The sequence below is a fragment of the Lepus europaeus genome, chromosome 21 (genome assembly GCF_033115175.1).
Source record: "Lepus europaeus isolate LE1 chromosome 21, mLepTim1.pri, whole genome shotgun sequence".
NCBI classification, from domain to species: Eukaryota; Metazoa; Chordata; class Mammalia; order Lagomorpha; family Leporidae; genus Lepus; species Lepus europaeus.
In genome coordinates this window covers 50,733,282-50,759,893 of record NC_084847.1, presented here as the reverse complement: position 1 = coordinate 50,759,893, position 26,612 = coordinate 50,733,282, and the positions used below count along the sequence as shown (strand labels likewise).

The window sequence follows — 26,612 nt, the reverse complement described above, 5'->3', positions numbered from 1 at the left end:
AAGGGCATCTCACCGTCCTTAAGTAAATGTGCAGGGTAGATCTTAATTGTTTAGTGCAAGTGAAAACAACTGAGAAACGCTTGGCCATCGGCGGAATTTGTGCAGAAGGAAAGAAAATCGCGGGGTCTCTGACCAATTTAAATCCGTTTCCTCCTGGTTGAGTGTTCAGTCTGTGTGTTGTGAGTCCACGGTTGTTAATATTAAGCTCAGGCCATTTTTCGTTGTTAAAAGGAGAGATGTTTGCCTGTTGGCTGGCCAGCAGTATCTGGTCATGTAGGTAATGTGTTCATCTAGGTGGTTGGTCTGTGATAATTCATATTTTTTCCTTGAGCCAAATTCTTTTTCTATAGAGTGTGACTGGGGTGGGTACATCAAATACTCTTCAGTGGCCGCTATCATTTTTGCTTTATGGACAAAAAGGATGTTATAGTTTTGTTTCAGTTTCTTTATGATTTGTGACAGTTAATTGTTCAGAGATTACCTGGTCTTCACATTCTAGTCATTGTATGATGATTTACCTTGTGTTCATTCCTTTTTTTTTTTTTTTAAACCTGCTTTTCTTGGCTTATTATTGTGCATGAATGGGCAAGTAGGAATTTGAAGAGACTGATTCTAGTCCCTTGTTGTAAAACTGTTAAGGTAAGCTCAGCAAGACAGCAAATCTTCCTAGGTTGGACTTGCTTGTTTATGACATAATAGAATGGAGAGGTTCAGTTAAAATCCCTTGAATTTTCTTCTTGATCAAAGATTGTGTTATAAGTTTGAAATGGAGCAAGAAATAGGGGCACAAATGTAATCAAGACCAAGTTCAGCGTTCTGGTTCCTTCTCACACTTACCAGTCTGACCTGAAGCTTGTTTTAAGGCAGAAATATATTGAAAATTGGAAATACTTTAGAGAACAGCATAATAAAAAAATTAAGAAACTCGGTTTTTGTTGGAGTGATGATAGTGTGTGTGAATCCTCAAGAGCTGTCTCCCGTGACTCAGTATAAAGTACCCACCCCACTGTAGGTGCTGTTGAGTGTGAACAGCAAGGATCAATAAACTAAAACAGAAGTCTGGTCAAGCAGAAACATTTACATGGAATTAATTATTGGCTTGTTTTGAGGTACAGCAGATCAGGACAGCAAGGACACAGATAACCTAACTCCTGAAATGGACCTCCAACAAGAAGCACTGGAAGATTTCAGAGAATGGCTGGAGGCTGTTTTCAGAGATAAAAGAAGACAGCTCATCTAGTAAACAATAGCCAACAAGAATAAACAGTACAAAAAGAAGCAGCAGCAGACCAATTAAGTTCATCTTTGAAAACCGGGGAGACAAAGCATGATGTAAAAAACAAAGGCATTCCGATGGAAGACTGAGGAAGCTGAGTGGATGGGAAGAAGACCAGCAGACTCAGGGAGCCCCAGTAGCCCCTTCTGATCTGTGGCCACACTGTCTGCTGTTTCAATGGAAAGTTCCAGATAAAGTTTGTCAGGTTGTATCACGCGCGGTTGTGAGTCGTGCAGTGAAGTCTCCCTCCGTCCCGCCGAGGCCATGAGTCGTCCCTGTGTGCAGCATGTCCACGCTGTGTCTGCTGCCCGCCTGCTGGCCACGTGGTAGCCCTCCTGCTAATCAGATGGACTGCCTGGGAGCTCCCAGTCTTCCAGTTCTTGTCTTGCTTAAGAATGGCCCCAAAGCGCAAGAGTAAGGATGCCGGCCATTCGCACCTGCCAAAGAGAAGCCGGAAAGTGCTTCCTCTAAGTGAAAAGGTGAAAGTCCTTGACTTAATAAGGAAAGAGAAAAAGTCCTATGCCGAGGTTGCCAAGATCTACGGGAAGAACGAGTCGTCTATCCGTGAAATCGTGAAGAAGGAGAAGGAAATCCGCGCGAGCTTCGCCATGGCCCCTCAGAACGCCAAGGTCACGGCCACAGTGCGAGACAAGCGCCTGGTGAAGATGGAAAAGGAGCTGAGTGTGTGGGTGGAAGACATGAAGAGGAGGCGCGTGGCGATCCACGGCAGCGTGCTGCGGCAGAAAGCCCTGAGCCTGTACGCGGACTGCAGCCGGGGGTCCCCCGACAGGGCCGAGGGGCTCCTGGAGAGAAAGCCGTTCACCGCGAGTAAGGGCTGGCTGCACCGATTCAGGAGCAGGTTTGGACTGAACACCAGGAGCATTCCTGGAGAGGCGGCCTCCGGCGAGGAGGCGGCGGCCGTGGAGCTTCCTGCAGAGTGGGAGAAGTTGCTGAAGGAGAGAGGAAGGCGCCCCGAGCGCGTTTCCCACTGCCGGGAAGGTGGGCAGCAGGAGGGTGAGTACAGTCCCCTGAGCTGTGCTGAGAGAGACCAGGGCACCTAGCTTTGTTGCAGTGCGATAGTTACTTGGCCTTCCTATAGGTTACTGCTGCTGTGCATAGTTTGTAAACTGTGTCCCAGGCCTGTGTGTTGAAGACAGTATCTGCACTTGCAGACGGCCTGGGGGGTTCCTGGAATGTACCCAGGAGATGAGGGGAGACTGCCGGTATTACTGTTGCTAGCCTGTGCCTGGCCTACTTTGCCTTTTTGAGAATTGCCTGCCTCTTTTCCTTGTGGCTTTAGCTAGAACGTTCCTGACAGGTGCAGCCTGTGTGATCTTGCTTTGAGTTGTCGGAGTAATTGGCATTGGGGAAGGCTTGTGACACCAACGCTCAGGTCTGTTGTGCAGAAAGTACCACAAAGCTATCTTCTTCCTTTGCTTTTGGGATCACAGCACGGTCGTGTGATGAGCGTGAAGATGATGTGAGGTGTCTTGGGAAGGCCGTGGGCCTGGGTCTGGGCACAGGTGTAGTCTGTGCAGCTTTGCCCTTAATCAAATGAAGCAATAACAGTTCTGAATTTATAACATCACAGTCTCAGTTCTAAGTTATGAATTCTCCTTTTTTTATTTTAAGAATTATTTATTTGAAGGCAGGGTGACAGAGAGAGAAGAGATCTTTTATCTGCTGGTTTATTCCCTAAATGGCTGCAAATAGGCAGGCTGGGCTGGGCTGAAGACTTGAACTCCATGCAGGTCTCCCACATGGGTGACAGGGCCCCAAGTGCTTAAGCCATCTTCTGCTGCTTTGGCAGGCACGTTAGCAGGGAGCTGGATTGGAAATGGAGCTCCAGAGGCCGGCGCCGTGGCTTAACAGGCTAATCCTCTGCCTTGCGGCGCTGGCACACCGGGTTCTAGTCCCAGTTGGGGCGCCGGATTCTATCCCGGTTGCCCCTCTTCCAGGCCAGCTCTCTGCTGTGACCCGGGAAGGCAGTGGAGGATGGCCCAAGTCCTTGAGCCCTGCACCCGCATGGGAGACCAGCAGAAGCACCTGGCTCCTGGCTTCGGATCAGCGCGATGCGCCGGCCGCAGCGGCCATTGGAGGGTGAACCAATGGAAAAGGAAGACCTTTCTCTCTGTCTCTCTCTCACTGTCCACTCTTCCTGTCCAAAAAAAAAAAAAAAAAAAAGGAAATGGAGCTCCAGGGCTCATACCAACTCTGATGAGATGCTGGCATTGCAGGTGGTGACTTACCTGCTGTGCCACAACACTGTCCTCTTAAGTTCTTCTTCTTCACTCTCTCTCTTTTTTTTAAAAGATTTATTTATTTATTTGAAAGGCAGAGTTTGAGCGACAGAAGGAGAGCCAGAGATCTTCCATCCACCTGTTCACTCCCCCAAATGGCCACAATAACCAGACTGGGTCAGGCCAAAGCTGGGAGCCAGGAGCTTCCTCTGGGTCTCCCATGTGCCTGCAGGGGCCCAAGTACTTGGGCCATCCTCTGTGACTTTCCCAGCTGCATTAGCAGGAAGCTGGATCAGGAGTGGAGGAGCTGGGACTTGAACCAACATCTGTATGGGATGCCAGTGCTGCAGGCCATAGCTTTAACCCTCTGTGTCACAACGCTGGCCTCAAATTATTAAAATTTTTTTAAAAAATTTATTTGGAAGAGAGACGGAGGCAGAGAGACAGATTTCTCCTCTCTGAGTTTACTCCCCATGTGCCCACAAAAGCCAGGGCTGGGCCAGGTTGAAGCCAGGAGCCTAGATAGAACTCAATCCAGGACGGCCATGTGAGCAGGGACCCAAGTATTTAAGCCATAGCTGCTTCCCAGGGTGCTCGTTAGCGGGAAGCTGGAGTTGGAAGCAGAGCCTGGACTTGAACCTAGGCTCTCTGATATGGGTGTGGGTGTCCCAGATGGTGTCTCAGTTCCTAAGCTATATGTCCACCCTTGAATTATCCTTGAGACTCAGAAATATGAAAGGCATGGTTCTCAGTTGATGGAGCTAGTACTTGTACTAGAAATAGCATGAATGTTCTAAAATTATTTGACCAAGTTTTGTAAAAGAGCCGAAAAGTTGGCAGGAAAGGAATTTTGAAGAACTATGGCTGGTGCTGTGACGTCGTGGTTAATGCTGCCACCTGCAGTGCCGGCATCCCATATGGGCACCAGTTTGAGTCCAGGCTGCTCCATTTCCCATCCAGCTCCCTGTTATGGCCTGGGAAAGCAGTAGAAGATGGCCCAAGTCCTTGGGTCCCTGCACCTGCATGGAAGAAACTCCTGGCTCCTGGCTTCAGATTGGCATGTCTCCGGCCTTTGGGGCCATTTGGGAAGTGAACCAGTGGATGGAAGACCCCCTCCCCAATCCCCCCGCGCACCTCTGCCTTTTTTTTTTTTTTTTTTGACTCTTTCAAATAAATTAAGAAATCTTAAAAAGCTGGAAACGCTAATTTTGAGGAAAAATTTATTTCTTCGAAAGACAAAATATCAGAAAGAGACAGAGGGAAAGAGATACCATATTCATGTGCTTGTTCACTCCCCAAATGGCCACAGCAGCCAGGAGCCAGGAGCTCCATCCAGGTTTCCCATGTGGGTGGCAGGGCCCCCCTTGGGCCATAACTGCTGCCTTCCCAGGCACATTAGCAGGAAGCTGGGTTCACAGTTGAGCAGCAGCTGGGACTTGAACCAGCATTCTGTTATGGGATGCTGGGATGCTGGCGTTGCAAGCAGCGTCTCATCCTGGTGTGGCACAGAGCCAGCCCTGGAAAGGCTGACATTACAAGGAAAATGGAAACCCCGTAATAGAGATGGAAATCATTTTTTGCCACTTTTTTTAAAAAAATAGATCTACTTACTTATTTGAAAGAGTGACGGAGAGGGAGAGACAGAAATTTTCTGTCTGCTAATTCACTCTCCAAATGGCTGCAGTGACTTGGGCTGGGCCTGGCCAATGCCAGGAGCCAGGAACTACATCCGGGTCTCCCACGTGGGTGGCAGGTCTCCCACTCTTTCCCAGGTACATTAGCAGGGAGTTGGATTGCAGGCGTGACTCCAACGTGGGACGCTGGTGTCATAAGCAGCTCCTGACTTGATGAACTTTGTGGGATGAGAGGCACAGAAATCGAAGCCCAGAGCCTGCACAAAATTCACGGGTCGCATAGGAGACCCTTCCCCCTCAATGCGGTGAGGCCCCCCAGGTGAGATAAAAGGGATTTGTGGTGTTGGGTTATGGTGCGTGGGGGCAGGAAAGTGTGCCTAGACACCTGGGGCAGCTGCCTTCATCTTGGGACTCGCATCACAAGTAGGTTTTTACGTAGGATTCCAGCACAAAACGTGGTGAGGGAATGAGCATCGTGACTGCGAGCAGGAACCCAGTAGCAGCGGAAACAGACCTCCGTGGACCTGGGACTTCGGGGCTGTCAGAGGCTATAAAATAACTAGCACCGTTAGGTGAAGCAGTATGACAAGTTTACATCACCAGGAGGTAGCTTAACTGTAAAATGTGACACAGCAGCAAGTAGAAATCCAAGAGACGAGGGGCCGGCGCTGTGGTGCAGTGGGTTAACGCCCTGGCCTGAAGTGCCCATAAGGGTGCCAGTTCGAGACCCGGCTGCTCCACTTCCTGTCCAGCTCTCGCTATGGCCAGGGATAGCAGTAGAAGATGGCCCAAGTCATTGGGCCCCTGCACCCAGGTGGGAGACCCGGAAGAAGCTCCTGGCTCCGGCTTTGGATCGGCACAGCTCCGGCCATTGCGGCCATCTGGGGAGTGAACCATTGGATGGAAGACCTCTCTCTCTCTCTCTGCCTCTCCTGTCTCTGTGTAACTCTGACTTTCAAATAAATAAATAAATAAATCTTAAAAAAAATAAAAAAAACCAAATAAATCAAAAGAAATCCAAGAGATGAAAAGATTTTTAAATTATAAAGTTATAAAAGCTTTAAAGATGATCATAAACACAGGTGCAGAAGGAATTATTGACATGTAAGCCACAGGAAGCACATTTGGTACAGAGAGGAAGGGGGGCGACTTCAGGGGACCAAGTGGGAACCCACAGGTTTGATCTGTGTTCCTGTGGGCTGGCCAGGAACTGAGAATTTGCATAGTGAAAGAGCCCAGGGCTGTCCCGGCAGACAGGACACCAAAGGCAGAGGAAAGCTCTTCACACAGGGGTGCCTGGGGACGGCCCTCAGGGCCACACTGGAGGCTGGAGACACTGCGGGAGCTCTGTCTGCTGCTGAAGAACAGGAGCTGCCAGCCGAGGCTGCTCTCCCAGGGAAGACAGCTTTCAGGAAAAAGGGTGTCACCGGAAAGAGAGCCTACAGAATTCCCTTCGGGCAGAGGAGATCTGAGATCCAAGACCCAAGGAACAAGGGGCGAGGCGCAATCTGGATGGAAGTGAAATGGATTAGAGTGAGAATGGCGGACGCAGAGCTGCGCGGCCCAGCAGCTGTGATCATGCACATCGTTACCAGAAATAAAGGAAGGACGGAGCGTGGAGTCAGGGTCAGACACCCTTCTAGTAGTCGGCCTAGGACCGAAGCAGAGGATGCGTCACCCAAGACAAAAATGCAAAGAATGCAACCATGAGAAATGCTTCTTTAGGAAGTAAAGAGACTCAGCCATTTTAGCAGCCGTGAGGCCACCATGGTTAGGTCACAACCCTGAAGTGTGGTGAGACCGATGAATTTAATGTGCTTGAATGGCTCTCTGGTGGCAATGTTAACATTTTGGCTTTCTGTATTGCAAGCTATAAAGATGTCTGTGCTGTTTACTGTAGTATTGAGAACATTAAGCTACAGAAATAAAGAAGGTAAAAGATAACTTTATGAGATTTTAAGAGAAATTGTATGATGCTATTTCGTTGGACTAGCGTGCAGCTGTCTAAATGACGACTGGTCTTTCGCGTGTGTGGCACGGCTGGAAGAAGATGCGAGTTGGCCTCTGAGGCAAGGTCACCACACTGAGAGTGGATTAGGCTCTGTGGGGTTGTGAATTCATCCTGAGAGGCTGTCCTGGCCTGGGGGCTCTGGGGTCCCAGCTCCTTTGAGGTGCTTCTAGGTCTATATAGATTTGTGTTTTGCTCTTCTGCTTACTCTTTCTTGCAGGATTGTTGTGGATGTTAACAGAGATGACCAATAAAAGAAGTCTGTAAGTAAATGTTTATTTGAAAAGCAGAGTGAAGAGATAGAGAGGCAGGGTTGAGGGAAGAGAGACAGAGGGAGATCTTTCATCCTCTGGTTCACTCCCCAAATGGCTACAACAGCCAGGGCTGTATTAGGGTGAGGTCAGGAGCCAAGAACTCCATCTGGGTCTCCCATGTGGGTGGCGGGGACCCAAGCACTTGGCCATCCCCCACGGCTTTCCCAGCACATTAGCAGGGAGGTAGATCTGAAGTGGAGCAGCCGCGACTTGAACCTGCTGTGCCATGTTGGCCCCTAAGAAATTCCTTAAATTGAGGGAGTTTGGGAAAGGTCCAGGGTTAAAAGAGCCTTCCCTAGTAAAGGTTGGTTAGCCTCTGCTTTTGCAGGAAGGTCATCTGAGGCCAGCTCTTGGGGTCACACAGCAGCTCTCTCGGTTTTGGGTGCTGGGAGGACCAGAGCCTTGGCCTCCTGCCGCAGGCCTGGGGGTGTCCTGCAGCACACAGTGTGGATGCCACTGTCTTGTGACAGTTTGTTCTGGGAAAGAGAAGGGGGGAGCTGGCATCAAGTGAGGGGTGCAGTAAAGGCACCCAGGGAGCAGCCTCCTGGGCTGCAACTGTGATGTTTGCCTCCTACCTTTAAAAAACTTTTTTTAAAATTTAGTGTGTTTGAGAGGGACATGCACACGTGCACCCCTTCTCCGCTGGTTCACTTCCCGGATTCCCTCGATAGCTGAGGCTGGGCCGCGCTGAACCAGGGAGCCAGGAACCCAGTCCAGGCTCTCACTTGGGCGGCAGGAGTCCAGGTACCTGAACTGTCACTTGCCACCTTCCAGGGTGTACATTAGTATACTGGGAGCTGGAGTCAGGAGCCAGAGCTGGGTATTGAACCCGGGCACTTCCAATAAGGGGCATGTCCCACGCAGCGGTTAAGAACTGCTAGGCCAAATGCCCACCCTTGCCTCCCGTCCTGTTTCCGAACACATACTGTGTGAATGATGTCAGAGGAGGTTTATGGAAGTTTTATGTCAGAGAAGGCAATGGAAGGTGAGAGCTGAAAAACAGCCGCAGACAGAAAATCGCTCTGGTTCCGTGTGCTGACCCTGGTGGTGGCTGTATGACCTTGGAGTTGCTGCATTTGAAAACTGAGAACATGTGTGCGTTTTCTCCTGATGGGGACTTAGGAAAAAGTGAATTATGAAGAAGATAATGACAGTATTTTCTAAGCGAATGTCTTCTTTTTTTTTTTAAAGATTTATTTTTTGGGGCTGGTGGTGTGGCACAGCAGGTTGAGGCCCTGGCCTGCAGTGCCAGTGTCTCATATGGGTGCCCTCTCGAGTCTCAGCTGCTCCACTTCCGATCCAGCTCCCTGCTGATGCTTCTGGGAACCCAGCAGCAGATGGCCCAAGTGCTTGATGCTCCTGCACCCACGTGGGAGACTCAGATGAAACTCTCGGCTCCTGGCTTTGGCCTGACCCAGCCCCAGGTGTTGCAGCCATTTGGGGAGTGAACCAGCGGATGAAAGACCTATCCCTGTCTCTACCTCTCTCTGTAGCACTGCCTTTCAAGTAGATAATAAATCTTTATAAAAAAGACTTATATTTTATTTATTGGAAAGGAAAAGTTAGGGAGAGACAGACAGAGACAGATCTTCATCCATTGGTTGGTTCCCCAAATGGCTGCAACAGCCAGAGCTGGGCCAGGCCAAAGCCAGGAGCCAAGAGCATCATCTGAGTCTCCCACGTGGGTGCAGCAGCCCAAGCACTCGGGACCATCTTCTGCTGCGTTCCAGAAGTATCAGTTGAAAGTGGAGCAGCTGGGTCTTCAGCCCATACGTGATGCCTGCTTCAGAGGTGGTGCCTAGCCTGCTACACCACAGTGCCAGCTCCGGGAGTGTCTTATTATAGACAAATAATATGCCTTTGTTGTCCTTTTTAACTAAGCCACATTTTAATGCAAATTAACTTAAGTTAGCCAGCCGAAAAAAATGGAACTTAGACTGTTAAGAAAAGCAGTTTTTATCCCCTAGCCATTCAGTTGCTTGATAACTGTTTCCGGATTCTGTGTCTGCTTAGGATGGGGACCTGGTTTTGGGCAACAGACTTTCTTCTGTTTGTTTACATATATGGAAATAACTGTCAGTGTTTTATTACAGCTTTTATACTTTTTATTTATTTATTTATTTTCAATTTATTTGAAAGGCAGAGAGAGAGAAAGAGATCTTCCATCTGCTGGTTCACTCCACAAATACCCACAAAAGCGGGGACTGGGCCAGGTGGAAGCCAGGAGCCCACAACTCCATCCTTATCTCCCACATGACTTGCAGGGACATCTGCGTCCTCCCAGGGTCTCTGGTATGAGATGTGAGCATTGTGCCAAGTGCCTGCCCATCCTGGGAAAACCAGAGCTTGGCTTCCTGGCTGCCCTGGCCCAGCAGCTAAGTCGCATCACAACAGACGGCAAAGCCGGATCCCAGTCTTTGGTAATAGGGAAACAGGTCGTCCTCTGTAATAGTAGGAAAAAGATTCAGATATCATGCTAACAGGTCTGCAAACGATTGTTCATGTTCTCTGGACTATTAGGCTTTAATTAAAGGATAGCCAGGTGTTTCAGTATGTTAATTCATACACACAGGTTTTTAGAATTCTGATTCATGCTTCCAGTTTGTTACATTCAGTTGATTATTTAATCTCTTGCTAAAAATAGTTAATTTAATTACATTTAAAGGGATAATTTTTAATAGGTAACTAATTTTAATTTCATTAATAGAAAATCAGTAAATAAAGATTTATGTATTTATGTGCAAGCTAGAGTTCTGGTTTGAGGGGAGGTGTCTTCCATCCGTGGTTTCACTCCCCAGGCGGCTGTAATGGCCAAGGCTGAGCCAGACCAAAGCTGGGAGCTTCTGGGCCTCCCCAGTGGGTGGCAGGGGTCTGAGAACTTGGGCTGTCTTCTGCTGCTGCTGCTTTCCCAGACCACTAGCAGAGAGCTGGGTTGGAAGTGGAGCGGCTGGGAACCCATATGGAACATCAGCGCCACAGGTGGTTGGTGTATCTGCCATGCCAGAATGCTGGCTCCTGTTTTTTGGTTTTTAATTTTTAATTTTTGTAAGACATACGTAACAAAACCTCAGTTGCAAATATTTTTAGGTAGCAGGTTCTCTGACGTCAGGGCCAATGATGCTATTGCCTAGCTGTGGAACTCTTTGTTTTTGCAAAGTTAACCTCTACCATACCCATTGCTCCCTCCTCCTACCTGCGGCTACCACTCTACTCGAACTGTTGTAGTTACCCAAGTGGACTTGTGCAATGTTGGTCCTTTTGTGTCTGTTTAGCGTAATGTTATCTTTCATCTGGGTTGTAGCCGTTATCAGTTTCTTTTTCAAAGCTGAGTAGGCCTCCCTGTGTAGACAACTCATTCTGTTTATCTGTTCATCGGTTGCAGACACGTGGGTGGTTTCCACCTTTTGACTACTGGAAGTAAGACTGACATGAACATGGCTGCCTGGTTTACTGTGTGCATTCTTGCTTTCGGGCCTTCTGGGTGTATATCCAGAGATGATATTGCCGGGTTCTATAATTCTGTGTAACTTTTTTTAGAACTGCTCTGCAGAGCAGCCGCGCCATTTTATGTTCCCGACAGCCATGCACAAAGGTTCCCATTTCTCTACATCCTTTCCAGTAATTCCTATTTTTGCGGTGTTGGAAATTCAGCTGGGGCTCTTGGCTGATACTACAGTATCAGAAGATGTTTTCTAAAGGGGACGATATGCTGTGTCACGGAGGAATCGGAGGTGCTTGCTGATGCCCTGTCTCCTGAGAAGGGAGGCAGTCTCCTGTGGCCGGGGTCAGTGTGTGCAAGGAGAGCTGGGGCCTGGTGTGGTGGGCGCCTTTCAGCTCTTCCTCCTTGTCTCCTTGGGAGAAGCCCTGGCTGGTCCCCTTTGAATGTAATGCCGGCCTCGCTTTATGGAACTAATGCTAGGAGGAGAGTGAAGAGATGGATTCTGTGTCTCCACAGCCTTGGACAAACAGAATACTGCCAGCGAGGAATCTGTAAGTGAGGCCGTCTGGGTATGACCCTTGCAGCTCTCCCTGTGAGGAGAGAGACTCCGGTTTCCAGCGCTCACCTCCTCCTTCCTTCTCTCGCACAGGGATCATGGCCCAAGTCGCGATGTCCACGCTGCCCGTGGAAGACGAGGAGTCCTCGGAGAGCAGGATGGTGGTGACGTTCCTGATGTCAGCCCTGGAGTCCATGGTGAGACGCCCGACGGGTCTGTGGCTGGGGCCGGAGGCGGCTAGCGCTGGGCTGTGCAGAGCTCAATTGGCCTTTGGAAAAGAATGGTCTTTTGGCGTGAATAATTGCTATGGATTCAAGTTTTTAAAGTCGCATTTTATTACCATGTTCTAGAATGTTCTTAACTTACCTATTTTCGGTCTTTAAAAAATTTAATTTCAGGTGTTTTCTCAGACAGCCAATATTCTGCAGGTGTTAACTTTGAATTGTGTATAATCAAAGTTAGAGTAGATTTGTAGAATATATTGTGATGCTGGTGTTTTATTGTATCTGTATTTCTTATACCTATTCTTTATTTTCCTCTGCTTCTGCATTCACAAGCATCTGTCTCTACTCTGCCACCCTTCACTCAGTTGTGCAGTTCAAAAAAAACCTATCATATGCATAATTATAATGAAATATTTATCATATAATTATAATAGTGCTCTCACTGCAGTTTTGCGTTTCTGTGTCACGACGATGATAGTTATACAATTTGAAGATCAGGTGTTTATGGATATTCATACGGTGTTTAAGGAAATGCAGTATTTATGAAATTGATTAAGATATTGTTTGTTTATTTGAAAGGCAGAGTTACAGAGAGGCAGAGGCAGAGAGAGAGAAAGTTCCATCTGCTGGTTCACTCCTCAAATGGCCACAACGGCCAGAGCTGAGCTGATCTGAAGCCAGGAGCCAGGAGTTTCCTCTGGGTCTCCCACACGAGTGCAGGGGCCCAAGGACTTGGACCATCTTCCACTGCTTTCCCAGGCCATAGCAGAGAGCTGGATGGGAAGTGGAGCATCTGGGACTTGAACCAGTGCCCTTATGGGATGCCAGCACTGCAGGTGGCAGCTTTACCTGCTGTGCCACGGTGCCAGCCCCAGTATTTAATTTATAAAAAGCTTCAAGCTTGAGTGTTTTTTCTTTGTTTAAGGTTTATTTATTTGTGCCAGTTCACTCACCAAATGGCTGTGGGCCAGGCCGATGCCAGGAGCCTGGAACTCCAGCTGGTCTCCCACATGAGTGGCTGGGACCCAAGCACTTGGGCCATCTTCCGCTGCTTTCCCAGGTGTGTTAGCAGGGAGCTGGATCAGAAGTGGAGTAGCTAGGACTTGAACTGGCACCCATATGGGATGCCAGCGTCATAGGCAGCGTCCCCGCCCCCTGTGCCATGATGCCAGCCTCAAGCTTGGGCGTTTTCTGACGCATTGTCAACAGTCCGAGTCAGGAGGCTACGGCTCGCTCCGGTTGCAGAGACTGAACCAGCCGCAGCCAGTAGGAGGCCTCTCGGAGTGCAGCTTGGTGTGCCTGCAGTCTGTTTTGTTTTGCCATTAGGGCATTGTTTTCTTTTTATTCTTTTAAGAATTAAAAAAATCTCCTTAAGCAGAAATTTCAGAGTGATTAGTAGTTATGGACTGTTATTTTATGAATTGATTGTAGTGTATTTCTGCTTTGTGATCATAAAGCCAGCCAAAAGTTGTGACCGTTGATGTGAAAAAAAATTAAGAGATTAAATGCTATTCTGTTGGTAGTAAAATCAGTGTCCTATGCTGTTCTCTGCATAGGGAACCATAGGGTCACAGAGACCTGTTCTCCTCTTGGAGCATCTGGGTCGTTCTCTCGCACAGTCCGCTGATTATTCCTGGCCTTTGTTCCCTCCTCCCTGGCAGAAGCAAGGGTCTTCTCCTCCTCTTCCTCCTTGTGTGTGACACACTGTAACTGTAGGTGTTTGTAAAGGGCAGGGCTCCTGAATGGCTTGTCAGGGTCCTCAAGAGACTGAGGTCAGGGGCTGGCACTGTGGTGTAGCATGTAAAGCCGCCGCCTGTGATGCCAGAATCCCACATAGGTGCTGGTTCGAGTCCCAGCTGCTCCGCTTCCAGTCCAGCTCCCTGCTGATGGCCTGGAAAAAGTGGTAGGAGATGGTCCTGCCACCCACATGAGAGATTGGGAAGAAGCTCTTGGTTTCAGACTGGCCTAGTCCTGGTCATTGTGGCCATCTGGGGAATGAACCAGTAGAAGGAAGATTTCTCTTTCTCTGTTTCTTCCCTTTTTTCTTAAGTCTGACTTTCAAATAAATAAATCTGATAAAAAACAAAACACCAAGGTTGGCTTCATCCTTCTCGACCTGATCCTTGGCTAGTGCGTGAGTCTCGCTTTGCCGTTTTATAAATGCCGCCTTTGGTGAGAGGGTTGTCCAGCTAAGAGTGGACGGTGCAGCAGGGATGTACCCTCATTTATCTCAAGGTAAGTAGTAGATGGTGGTTCCTCAGAGGCCTGCAGCCTCGCGGTGGACCACAATTGCTGTCCACCAGCCCGCCTCCAGGCCACGTGTTCCCCCTGTGGCTGGTCACTCGAGAGGCACACGCGTATTTTGTTCTCAGATGATACTGCAGTGCCATTTGTAGGAGGGAAAACGGGAACCAGTGACTGGTTCAGTAATATTTTGTAATTCATTTAATGAAGATGTATCCATAGGATGGAATATTCTGTGCTCCATGAAGGTTTTAAAGGGTCTGTAATCTCACAGGGATGCGCTTAGTGGTGTGAGCGCTTTGCTCGCCTGGGGGTGGTGGCAGCTGTGTATACACTGGCAGGTGGAGTTACAGGGCCCAGGCGCTAACTCCTCCAGCTGCTGGGGGTGTCAGTCTCCTGGCCCAGCCTTCCCCAGGGGGCACCCCCGCCCTGTCAACCTGCGCCCTGCGCCTCGCCAGTGGTGCTCGCATTAGAGAGCACGCCCCAGCAAGTCGCTGGGCACATCTGTTTCTTGAGAGATCAGACCTATAATAGATTATAAGAGATTTCTTAGGAATTTTGTGTTTTCTTCTGCTTAAAATCAGGCACAAAAATTATTTACAAAGAAAGGTACCTAAAATGAGGACTATCTATGTATATGATATTTAAGGCCAGAACCTAACCTGATTTCCAAACATGTATTAAGACAGTTTTCAGTGTTAGGTTTAGAACTCCTCCGGCGGAAGTGGTGCTCTGGCCATGTCTGTGTGACCGTGTTCGCTGTGTCTGTTGCAGTGTAAAGAGCTGGCCAAGTCCAAGGCAGAAGTGGCCTGCATTGCAGTGTATGAAACAGATGTGTTCGTCGTCGGGACCGAGAGAGGGCGCGCGTTTGTCAACACCAGGAAGGATTTTCAGAAAGACTTTGTGAAATACTGTAAGCATCGTGTTCCTGCCGTCCGTGTCAAAGTTGTGAACCTGCGTGTGTGTGTGTGTTAGACACGTCTTACCCTTGTCAAGCAGAACGAGATTCGTACTAACAAGAGGCTTTCTGAGTGTTCAGGGAACGTTCAGAAGCGAAGGCTGCGGGTGGATCCTTCCAAGGTGGGCCTCTACCTCGCGCCCTGCTGCCTGCTGGGCTTCCCTCAGGACGGGGAACCCCAGAAGGGGAGAGGCGCTGAACTGGTTGAGAGATCTTACTCAGATGAGCAGTTCTGCCGGGTAGAGTTCAGTCTGTGCCCCGCTCCCTCAGGACCTGGCCTGCCAGGCTGCAGTGAGTCTGTGATCGTCCCCCAGAGGGCACTGGGGAGATTCTTTGACCCTGGGATAAGCACTGAAGGGTGTGAACACATGTGTATCTGTGCTTCATTCCATCAGTGGGCTGTGTGTTAACTCGGTGTTAGCAGCATTTCATGAAATAAAGAGCAGTAGCCAAGAAGGTCCGCCCCCATACACGTCTCTGATGTCCACACTTGGATTTCCAGGGACAAGTCGGTTGAGCGGATCATGAGTACAAATAGTTGTAATCCATTTATTTCAATTTCCACTTGTATTTTTAGACCTTTTACAAAGACATTTACACCCCTCCATTGCATTCCTTTTCCTTCCCAGTTCAGTCTTTTAAGCTTTGTGATTGTAATCTGTTTTTAAAATTGTCAACATTTCTTACCAGTTTGAGAAATTCTCATGCCTCGATTCTGTGTGTGTGTTTAAGTTGTACTGATTAGGCTGTGGTGATGGTGTGTGTGATTGTGTTTAAGTTGTGTTGACTAGGCTGTGGTGATGGTGTGTGTGATTCCGTGTGTGTTTCAGCTGTACTGCTAGGCTGTGGTGATGGTGTGTGTGATTCCGTGTGTGTTTCAGCTGTACTGGCTAAGCTGTTGTGCCATCCGTCCCATGCACGCTGTCGCCCAACTCGCAGCTGTGCTGCCTTGCTCGCTCGTGTGCTTCTCCAGTGGTTAGAAGGAGGCACTAGGAAACTCATCCTTGCTCGTTGGGGTCGCTGTCCCTTGCTGTTTGTACTTTGTTTTCATTGCCAGTTCTTTGACGCCCTAGAAAATGGCCTTTGTGGAAAGTTCTTAAGTACCTGGTGTGATGCTTCTCGGCTTGCAGCAGGGTTTTGCGTTGTGAATTGAAAATGCGTTTAACACATCTGGCTTGCCAAGCACCCTAGCCTAGCTCAGTAGTCTCCAAACATGTGCTGGACACTTAGCCTATCCTGAGAGAAGCCATCTAAAACGAAGTCTGGGTTGTAAAGCAAAGCGTTGAATATCTTGTGTAGTTTCCGTACGGCAAGTGAAAAACAGCGGTTGCATCGAGCCACCGTTGTCATTCAGGGCCCACCTGCGTTTGCTTTGCAGCTGAGCAGCTATAGAGGTTTTGGGAAACCTAGTCAGTAGGTTTGTGGGTTGCTTCTAGAAAGTCTTGGCAGAATTCTAAACCCTTTCAAGGATTTAGAAAAGTGCTGTCCAACAGAAAGAGATGCCACTCAACAGACATGACATTGAAGAGAAACAAGTGAAATTGATGTTAATGGTATTATCGTAATCTAATAAATGGAAGGCATTTCAGCAGTCGACAGAGAAGTTGTGAATGGGATGTTTGCCTGCTTCATTTTGTGCTCGGTCTTTGAAGCCAGAATGTGTTGGACACAGTAGGTGTTACTTTGTTGGCCTTGCAGCATGGCAGTGTCTGGGGTCTGGTGTTTCTGTGTTGCACTTTGTAAGTCCAACATTTTGTGTGTGTTTCTCTAGACTTAAATTTGCAGCTGATAAATTTTGTGATTCCTTTTTTTTTTAAAAGAACTACTAAAAGCTAATTCTTAGTTCTTGTTGTTGAAGCTACTTACTTCAGATTTGATTACCATTTTGTGATATTTTCATTTAAGTCATTGAAAAGTTCTCAGTCTTTTTGCTTTGTTTTCCTAACAAGTCATAGATACTGGAATGTGGGGAAAACTGTTCTCACTGAGCCAAATGCTAAGATAAGGACTGTGCCCTCTGTTGTGGTCGTTTACAGGCGTCGAAGAAGAGGAAAAGGCTGCAGAGATGCATAAAATGAAATCTCCAGCCCAGAGCAATCGGCTGAGTGTGGATGCCGTGGAAATCGAGACACTCCGAAAAACCGTGGAGGACTATTTCTGCTTTTGCTATGGTAAAAGCAACGCACTTTACATTTTCAAAAAGATACGTTACGTACTTGGGTTTTTCCAATAGTAGGTGATATAATTGAGTATCTAATATGTGCTTTTACACGTTGAGTGGATTAGTCCCCAAGAACGCAGTGTATGGTTAGGAGCAGCTTCCATGTTGAAGGAACCCAGACAGCAGCACAGCCACCTTTGGTGAATCTGGTCACACTGTACAATAAAGCTCTTTTAAGAAGCCAGTCAAGGGGCTGGCACTGTGGCACGGTAGGCTAAGCCTCCGCCTGTGGCATCCCATGTAGGTGTTGGTTCATGTCCTGGCTGCTCCTCTCCTGATCCAGCTCGGCTATGGCCTGGGAAAGCAGTGGGAGATGGCCTGAGTGCTTGGGCCCCTGCACCCGTGTGGGAGACCTGGAAGAAGCTTCTGGCTCTTGGCTTCTGATAGGTACAGCTCCGGCCATTGCAACCACTGGGGAGTGAACCAGTGGATGAAAGACCTGTCTGTGTCTCCCTCTCTCTGTAACTCTACCTCTCAAATAAATAAAATCGAGGGAGAAGATACAGGTAGACTTCGCACAGTTTCTAGCATCTGAGGAGCTGGTGTCTGGCAGATGTGGACAGTCCGAACAGAGCGGGAAGTGGACGCAAGGTGTGTTTACCTGGTAACCGTGCACTGATGATATCAGCTAACATTGCCTGGTAGTTTGTGGGAATAATTGGAGTTCTTGGCTGCCGTGTTCTGAGGCTGAATTGTATACGACCGGGATGTGTTGGCCAGGATGGGCCCACCTTGAAGAAGGAGAACAGGGAAGAACTAAGCCACTGTTTCTCTGCTTTGGTGTGGGTTTTAGAGTCACGTGTTTTATGTAGTTTTCATTTGAATTCTGGGTCAGTTTCAGGTTTCTTTTTTTAATTTTTTTGAGATTTATTTGTTTATTTGAGAGGCACAGTTACGGACAGAGGTAAAAAAAAGAGGGAGAGAGGGGTCTTCCATCTGTTGGTTCACTCCCCAAATGGCCTCAATGGACAGACCTGGGCCAGACTGAAGCTAGGAGCCAGGAGCTTCTTCTGGGTCAAGCACGTGGACCATCTTCTGCTGCTTTCCCAGGCCGTTAGCAGGGAGCTGGATCAAAGTGGAACAGCCGGGACTCGAACAAGCAGCACTCACATGGGATGCCGGTGTGGTTAACCTGCTTCCCACTGCGCCGGCCCCAGGTTCAGGGTTCTAGTGTGAGAGCATCGTAGTCTTTGTAAAGCAGTGTTGCAGTGCAGGTTCTGGGGAAGCAGGAGTGCCCGGTAAGTTAGTGACAGTCCGCTGTTCCGACGTTGGCCACGTGATGATCAGTTTCCTCTTTGCCCTTTCTCTCAGGGAAAGCTCTAGGCAAATCCACAGTGGTACCTGTTCCGTATGAGAAGATGCTGCGAGACCAGTCGGCTGTGGTGGTCCAGGGGCTCCCGGAAGGGGTCGCCTTTAAACACCCTGAGAATTACGATCTTGCAACCCTGAAGTGGATTTTGGAGAACAAAGCAGGGATTTCATTTATCATCAAGAGGTGAAGTGCTTCCCTCCCTCCTTGCCCATGGCCAGCGTGCTCATCTGACTCGAGTGTGGCAGGAGTTGTGTGGGTGCGGGAGCCGCTTGACTGGCGCCTCACGATGCTTCTGTGTCTTTACATAAACCTCTCTGTGTTCTGTTTTGATGCAGGCCTTTCCTAGAGCCAAAGAAGCACCTAGGTAAGTGACTGTTGTGCATGCCCAATAGCTGACTCTTCGTCTAAACTCTGTTTTTTTCTTGCCGGATTTTAATTCATTACAGTGGCTTTTTAATTTTCTTGGAGCCTATGGTGTGAGACCATTTGGGGTGCGATGTTAAGCTGTTGCTACAACCCCGTGAAGGCTCATGGAGCTGGAAACGTGGCGACGTGGTTTTTTGTTTTCAGCTCAGCTTCTTGTTCTGTGATGGACTCGGGGTTTTATGTTTGCAGTCTTGAGATCGTAGGTGAGCACGGGATCTGCCTCCCTTTCCCGGGATTGTGAGTAGGATTTGATTTACCCTGCTGTTCAGTGAGCAGGTGAGGCATTGCTGAGAACCGGGCACATCGCTGTGCGTGAGCATCTTTGGGACTTGTGCGAGCTCGTTTCCCATGGAAGAGGGACAGTTACAGAGCGTGGTGAGGGCAGGGACGAGCACCCACACTGCATGCCCGAGTCAGCAGGTGCTGTGGCACTTGTCTGGAGGCAGGGTTCACCTGACCTTTGGGGAGAAGACATTGAGATGGGCCCTTGGAGAGAGGGGAGGATTCTGCGGGACTTCTTTTAGGGACGTCTGGCCATTTCATTTGAAGAGAAAACGTGACAAAGAGTGGTTACCCTTGGGAGCCAGGTTTATTTGAGTCTTCTGAAAGTAAACAACCGGTATCATTGAACATTTCTTAGACACGTAAAGGAAAAAAAAAACACACACACACACTTTTTATTTTCTGTTAACTTTTGTTTTCTCATTGTGGTGAAAGGTGGATTTTAAAATCAGTTTTATTGAGGTACATTTGGTATATCATAAAGTTCACCTGATTTAAGTATATAAATTAAGTGCTTTTTAGTAAGTTTATAAGCTGAACAATTTTAAAACAGACTTAGAATCATCATCACAAGCTAATTTTAGAATGCTTTTTGTTGTCGCCTGAGTTATTCCTTGAGTATTGTGTTAATGGAATATGCAACATGTATCCTTTTGAGATTAGCTTTTTTCACTTGAGCTTCTTGTGAGCTTGTCCATATGGGACAGTAGTTTGTTCTTTTTCCTGCAGGATGCTAAGTATTCATTTCATTGTCTGGGTGCACTGCCTGTTTCCTTGTCTCCGTTTACCAGTGGATAGCTATTTTCATTGTTTCCACGTTGGACCATGATGAGTAACACTAAGGAGAAAATACTTGGACAAGGTTTTGTCTGAACCAGAATCTTAATTTCTCTTGGATATACACCAGGAGTAAAATTGGTGGGTCCTAGGGGAGATTTGCATTTAGCCTTTAAGAAACTGCTGAGCTGTTTGCCACAGCGCTGCCTTGTTTTCTACTCCTGTCAGCGGTGTGAATGCTCCAGTTTCGGCTCATCTCAGCCGACCTGGTTGTCTTTCGATTCAAGCCATCTGGGACTGGCATGGTGCTGCATCCCACATCAGAGCTCAGATTCAAGTGCTGGCTGCTGTGCTTCTGATCCACCTCCCTGCTGTTGTGCTTGGGAGGGCAGCGGGAGACGGACCTAGTACTTGGGGCTCTGCCACTCAAATGTGGGAGACCCGGATGGAGTTCTGTGCTCCTAGCTTTGATCTGGCCAAGTCCCCGCCGGTTTGGCCATTTGGGGAGTAAACCAGCAGATGGAAGATCTCTCTCTGCCTTTCTTCTCTATTCCTCTGTCTTTCAAATAAATAAATCAATAAATCTTAAACTTGAAAAAAAGTAAATTTAGACTTCAAACATTTTTATCAGAGGTTTATTTATTTGAAAGGCAAAGAGAAACAGAAAGAGAAAAAGATGTCTTCCATCTGTTTGTTCAGTCCCCAAATGCCCACAATGGCCAGGGCTGGGCCAGGCCAAAGCCAAGAGCTGGGAACTCTATGTAGGTCTCCTACCCGAGTGGCAGGAACCCAAGCACTTGGGCCATCATCTGCTGTCTTCTCAGGTTCATTACCAGAAAGCAGGATTGGGAAGCCTGGAGCAGCAGGAGCTCAAACCTAGCACTATGATATGGGATGAGGATGTCTCAAGAGGCGGCCCACTTAGCTATAACGCCTGCCTCAAAATGCTTTAAAAAAAAAATTTTTTTTTTTTTTGACAGAGTGGATAGTGAGAGAGAGAGAGAAAAGTCTTCCTTTTTGCCTTTGGTTCACCCTCCAATGGCCGCTGCGGCTGGCGCATCGCGCTGATCCGAAGCCAGGAGCCAGGTGCCTCTCCCGGTCTCCCATGCGGGCGCAGGGCCCAAGGACTTGGTCCATCCTCCACTGCCTTCCCGGGCCACAGCAGAGAGCTGGCCTGGAAGAGGGGCAACCGGGATAGAATCCGGTGCCCCGACCGGGACTAGAACCTGGTGTGCCGGTGCCGCAAGGTGGAGGATTAGCCTGTTAAGCCACGGCGCCGGCCCTTTAAAATTAATTTGTTAAATCGTCATAGAATTGTTTCTATCAAGAATATATTTTGATATATGTATGTGTTGTAGAATGTCCTAGTTAAGGTAATCAACATACATTATTTTACATAATTTAGTTTTTTGAGAAAATGTATTCATTTTGGATCAGTATTTGTATGGTATTTTAGTTGGTCCTAGTGTGCCATTTGTAGTTTTGTTTTTTTTTTTAAATATTGATTTATTTGAAAGACAGAGGTCTTCATCTGCTGGTTCACTCCCCAAATGGCTGCAACAGCCGGAGCTGGACCTGTCCGAAGCCAGGAGCCAGGAGCTTCTTCCGGGTCTCCCAGGCGGGTGCAGGGGCCCAAGGACTTGGGCCAGCTTCTGCTGCTTTCCCAGCAGAGATATGGATCAGGAGAGAAGCAGCCAGGATACCGGCACTGCAGGCAGCAGCTTCAACTGCTGCGCCATATCGCTTGCTGACCCCCATTTATAGTTTATGAAGCCATTTATTCTAGAAACTTTTTTTTATAAAGATTTTATTTATTTTATTTGAAAGGCAGAGTTTCAGGTACTTAGATCATCTTCTGTTGCTTTCCCCGATGCATTAGTATGGAGCTGGACTCAAACTGGCGCCCACATGGGATGCCAACGGTGCAGGTGGCGGCCTAACCTACTGTGCTACAGAGTTGGCCCCTAGAAACTTATCTGGAGACTTGGGGTTCTGGCTATTAATTAGAAAACAGTGCTGTGTGGTGTTCCATAGTGAGTGGTCCAGCTTTTCTTGCCATTCAACCCTGAAAGTATAATTGGAAAGTTGTTGTAATGGTATTTTTATTCTCCAGTGTTATAAAAGCATTTAATGACTCCTTGAGGTAAATTTGACGTACGATGAAGTGCACAGAATGAATGTAAAACGCCCGGTTGGTTCATCCTGGGCCCGCGTGCGCATGGTGAAACTCCACATGCCAGAATCCCAACTCTTCCCTCTCCCCAGTTTCCTCATGCCCCTTCCTTCTGTGCCAGCCTGCCTCATCCTTTTTGCTGTCACGTGGATTTGTTTGCATTTCCCAGATTTGTATGTAAAGGGGCTCACAGTGTCCCTACGATTTGGCCTCTTATTTTGAATTTTGTCCAGGTTGTTTCGGGTATCAATAGTTGAGTCTTCATAAATTGCTGATCAGTAGTCCATTTTTACCTGTGTACAATACTGACATATCACAGTTTACTCATTTATCTGGTGTTGAAAATTTGGAATCCTTCCCCCCTTTTGTTGCAAATTCTAACCTGAAGTATAATTTAAATAATAAAGAATTTGTCATTTTCAGTAGTATAACCCCATCATTTTTAGTGTATCTGTAAACTATGCAACTGACACTTCTCTAGAATTCTAGAACACCCCACCATACCTGTTAGCAGTCACTCTTGCCCAGTTCTTTGAGCCAGATGTATTATTTTATTTTATTTATTTGAAAGGCAGAGAGATCAGCTCACTCATCCATCCACTAATTCGTTTTCCAAATGCCTTCAGGCCCAAGCCAGGGACATGGAACTCCACCTGGGTCTCCCACATGGGTGCAGGGACCCAAGTACTTGAACCATCACCTCTCTCTGTCTCTCTGCCTCTCAGAGAACTTTGTTTTAAAGAAGCTGCTGGTGAGCGAGGAGAAGAAAAGCTATGAGTGGTTGGTTGTTCCTGTTGATCTAGGGAGAACTGAGGGGGTACCTACTGAAATACCCCAGACCTGACACCCACCATTCACTCACTCACGCATTCTTCAGGGAAAGCCTTTGCAAATACTAGTCATGTTTGAGTTGTTGAGAAAACCTAAATCTAATTTTTTCTGGTGCACAGGTGGTCGCGTGATGGTGACAGATCCTGACAGGTCGATGTTGTCTCCAGGTGGAAGGTAAAGCATACTTTGATGAGTTCTAGGAGATTCCTCACCAAGTTTTCAGTTTTAATTGTTGGGATATTAGGATATTGGAAAGGCCTGTGTCACACATCTCCAAGTTTCGTATGCAGTTAAGTCACTTGGGGATTTTCGTGACCATACTGCTTTGGGGCTTGGTAGTTCTGTGTAGTGGTGCCTCCTAGGAGAAGGCCGGTACCGTTCCTCACTGCAAGTTGGAAAGCCTTGTAGGAAAGTGGCTTTGAAAGTTAACCAGCGACTCTGTGTTGCTTTCTTGTCCTTTTCCCTCAAAAGGTAGATTGGCATTAAAGTACTAAATTCAGGTGGCAGCTCTCGCTTATGCAAGAAATAAGCGTGTCAGCTGTGGGTCAGCTGCGCTGGGCATCCCCCTGGGTGGGGCGCGCGCGCGGAGCCCCAGCGCCTCTGAGTGCGGAAGCAGGGGCTCTCCCACCGCCCCGCTGGACCCTCTTCCTTCTCTTTCAGCTGTGGCCCCATCAAAGTGAAGACCGAGCCTGCGGAGGACTCTGGTAAGTCCCAGTGCCTTTAGAACCAGCTCTAGAAGACGAAGTTCCTTAGTCTCCAAGGTTACATTTTGACTTGTAGTTGCTGTATTGTTTTGATGAGAAATTAGCAGGGATGATAAATTTGTTATAGTTGTGACATTATTTGTTAACCCCAAAAGAGAATTTGCTTAATAAGTGCTAACCAGAAGTTCATTGCCAATTATGTGGTTAGAGATAAAATTTATTAAGTCCCCCTGCCAATTTATATGGGAATTTAATGTGAAAGGCCAACATTTTTTTTTTTTTTTTTTTGGGCTTATTTATTTGGGTGCTGGCACCTGTGATGCCAGTATCCAATATGGGTGCCAGTTTGTGTCCCAGCTGCCCCATTGCTGATCTAGCTCCTGGCTACTGTGCCTGGGAAAGCAGTGGAAGATGACCCAAATGCTTGGGCCCCTGCCACCCATGTGGGAGACCTGGAAGAAGCTCCTGGTTCCTGGCCCCTGGCTTTAGCCTGGCCATTGTGGCCATCTGGAGAGTGAACTAGCAGATAGATCTTTTTATCTCTCTCACTAGCTTTACTTTTCAAATAAACAAACTAAATTTTTTTTTAAACTTTATTTGAAAGAGCGACAAAGAGAGAGCGAGCACTTCCACCTGCTGGTTCACTCCCCAAATGGCTGCGACAGCCACCTCTGGCCAGGCTGAAGCCAGGAGGAGCCAGGAACTCCATTCTGGTCTTCCACTTGGGTGGCAGGGTCCAAGTGCTTGGGCTATCACTCGCTGCCTTCCCAGGTGTCTTAGTGGGGAGCTGGTTTGGAAGCTGGGGCTCAGACCAGCACTCTGCTAGGGGGTACAGGGGATGTGGGTGCGCAGGCAGCACCCTCACCTGCACCATGCTGCTGGCCTCCTCAGCTAGTTCTACTGTGCTGTTTATAAGAGTTCCTGCTCCCTTCTCCTCTTGCCTTCTCATTTCCTACTCCAAAGAAGCTGTTCACAGCCCTGAGCTGTTTTTAGGCATTTCATTCCTTATTTTTAAATAGCATGAATATACTGTTATTTAATACAGGGTTTGTGGCTACGCCAGAAGATGCATGTACCATTTTTAACTGTAGAGTTCAGCAGTGGTTAGTGATTTATAGCCTTTTGCATCAGTACGTGTAGAAACCTGGTATCCACTTGCTGTCAGTCCTTGTTGTCGTAACTAATCTACTTTGGGGTTTATGTCCATCTTATCTGCCGTTTCATATAGACGGGGTCACATCTTCCTTCTCTCTCTCTCATGTTCTGAGGCTCACAAAGATTCCAGCACCCGGGGTAATTTGTACCTGAAACTGTGCCCTGGCAGCACCTGTTTTCATATCACTCGACACATATTTGCCCCGTTGCTGCTTTTTTGTCTCTTTTAAATAAAATGCTGTGGATACCCACCTGTGTGTGTTTGTGGAAATATATTCGCAGTCATCTTGGGGAAGTCGGTAGTGACATTCTGGGAGCAGCTGCCAGGCGGGCGTGCTGAGTAGCCGCCCGGGAAGGAGGGCTGCAGCTGCTGTCATGGCCATGCCTGGCTTGTCTTGTTGATGATAGTCTCCATGGCCGCGAAGTCGGATCTCACTGTGTTCTCTTAGTTCCCATCTAGCGCCGCCCCGCTGCCTCCCTCGGCAGAGTGGCGCACTGTTGCAGTCCGTGTACTCTGTGGGCGTACCCTTGGTACCGCTCTGCTGTCATGGCGGATCTCCCCGCAGAGTGCGGTGCCCAGTCCTTTCACCACCCTGGACGTCAGTCCTGTGTGTGGCCCGTGCTTCCCTCCCCGACCCTCCCCTCCAGCAGGCATTTTTCATCTCTGTAGTACATTGGCCAGAATGTCATGCGTTCAGGATGTCATTGTGATTTTCACTTCCCTAGTGATTAATGATCGCTTGCTCACCCTCTGTCTTTTATGGTGACATGTCTACTTAAATGTTTTGCAGATTTTTTTTCAAAGATTTATTTATTTGAAAGAGTTACAGAGAGGCAGAGGCAGGGAGAGAGAGAGGTCTTCCATCTGCTGGTTCACTCCCAAGATGACCACAATGGCTGGAGCTGGGCTGATCTGAAGCCAGGAGCCAGGAGCTTCTTCCCAGTCACCCACGCTGGTGCAGGGTCCCGAGTGCCAGGACCATCTTTCACTGCTTTCCCAGGCCATAGCAGAGAGCCAGATCAGAAGAGGAGCAGCTGGGACTAGAGCCAGTCCCCATGTGGGATGTTGGCACCTCAGGCGATGGATCAACCCACTGCGCCGGCCCTGAGTCTTCATTTTCTTAATAATACACTTGAAAGCTCAAATGTTTGAAATTTTGATAGTATTCTGTTTTTGCATTTTTTGCTTTATTGCTTATGCTTTTGGTATTCTATCTAGAAACTACATTATCCTGAAGTTTTACACGTAGGTATCTTCTTGAAGCCCTGTACTTTCTGACCTTGTATTCAGGTCCAGCATCCGTTGTGAGGTTACCCTGTGTGTTAGGAAGCCAGGCTGTACGTCATTTTGCATATGGCCCTCCTAGCGTCATTTACTGAGGAGACTAGCCTTTCTCCTTTGTCAGCAATCAGTGAGCTGCCCCCTGCCGCATTTCTGTAGGTGCGAAGCCTGGCTTTATGTGTCTGTTCCACTGCTTCCAGTATTTCTTCCGCTTTCCCACTTTTCCTGTGTCGTCACCTTGATTTTCACAAGTTCTCAGCGGTTTAGGTTGTTTGATTTAATGCCCACTTTCATGCCGTGTTCCACGAGTGTCTGTGCTTACTCTGGAGCGTGCGGGATGGATATTTGCCTAGCAGTTAGAGACACCTGCATCCTATGTTGAAGTGCCTGGGTTGGATTCCAGCTTCCTGCCCGTCTAGACCCTGGGAGGCTGCAGTGGTGGCTCAAGTAATTGTGTGTTCCTACCGCCCACCTGGGAGACGTAGACTGAGTTCCTTAGCCCGTTGTGGGCATTCAGGGAGTGGGCCAGTGGATGGTAGCTCTCTCTCTCTCTCTG

General features: G+C 48.1%; 1 protein-coding gene across 7 annotated transcripts in view; it reads left to right on the top strand.

Moving 5' to 3' along the window:
• The window catches only part of GTF2I (general transcription factor IIi), a 102,011-nt gene that overhangs the window by 16,113 nt on the left and 59,286 nt on the right, over positions 1 to 26,612 (top strand). For 6 of the 7 annotated variants that reach the window (XM_062180209.1, XM_062180208.1, XM_062180210.1 and 3 more), the window contains exons 2-9: positions 1,116 to 2,290; positions 11,561 to 11,664; positions 14,710 to 14,848; positions 16,930 to 17,064; positions 18,426 to 18,609; positions 18,762 to 18,790; positions 23,035 to 23,089; positions 23,576 to 23,619. In XM_062180209.1, the coding sequence (XP_062036193.1) occupies positions 1,672 to 2,290; positions 11,561 to 11,664; positions 14,710 to 14,848; positions 16,930 to 17,064; positions 18,426 to 18,609; positions 18,762 to 18,790; positions 23,035 to 23,089; positions 23,576 to 23,619 (1,309 nt within the window). In that variant the 5' untranslated portion in view covers positions 1,116 to 1,671. The remainder of the gene's footprint in view (positions 1 to 1,115; positions 2,291 to 11,560; positions 11,665 to 14,709; positions 14,849 to 16,929; positions 17,065 to 18,425; positions 18,610 to 18,761; positions 18,791 to 23,034; positions 23,090 to 23,575; positions 23,620 to 26,612) is intronic. The other variant, XM_062180211.1, reaches the window with a different exon arrangement.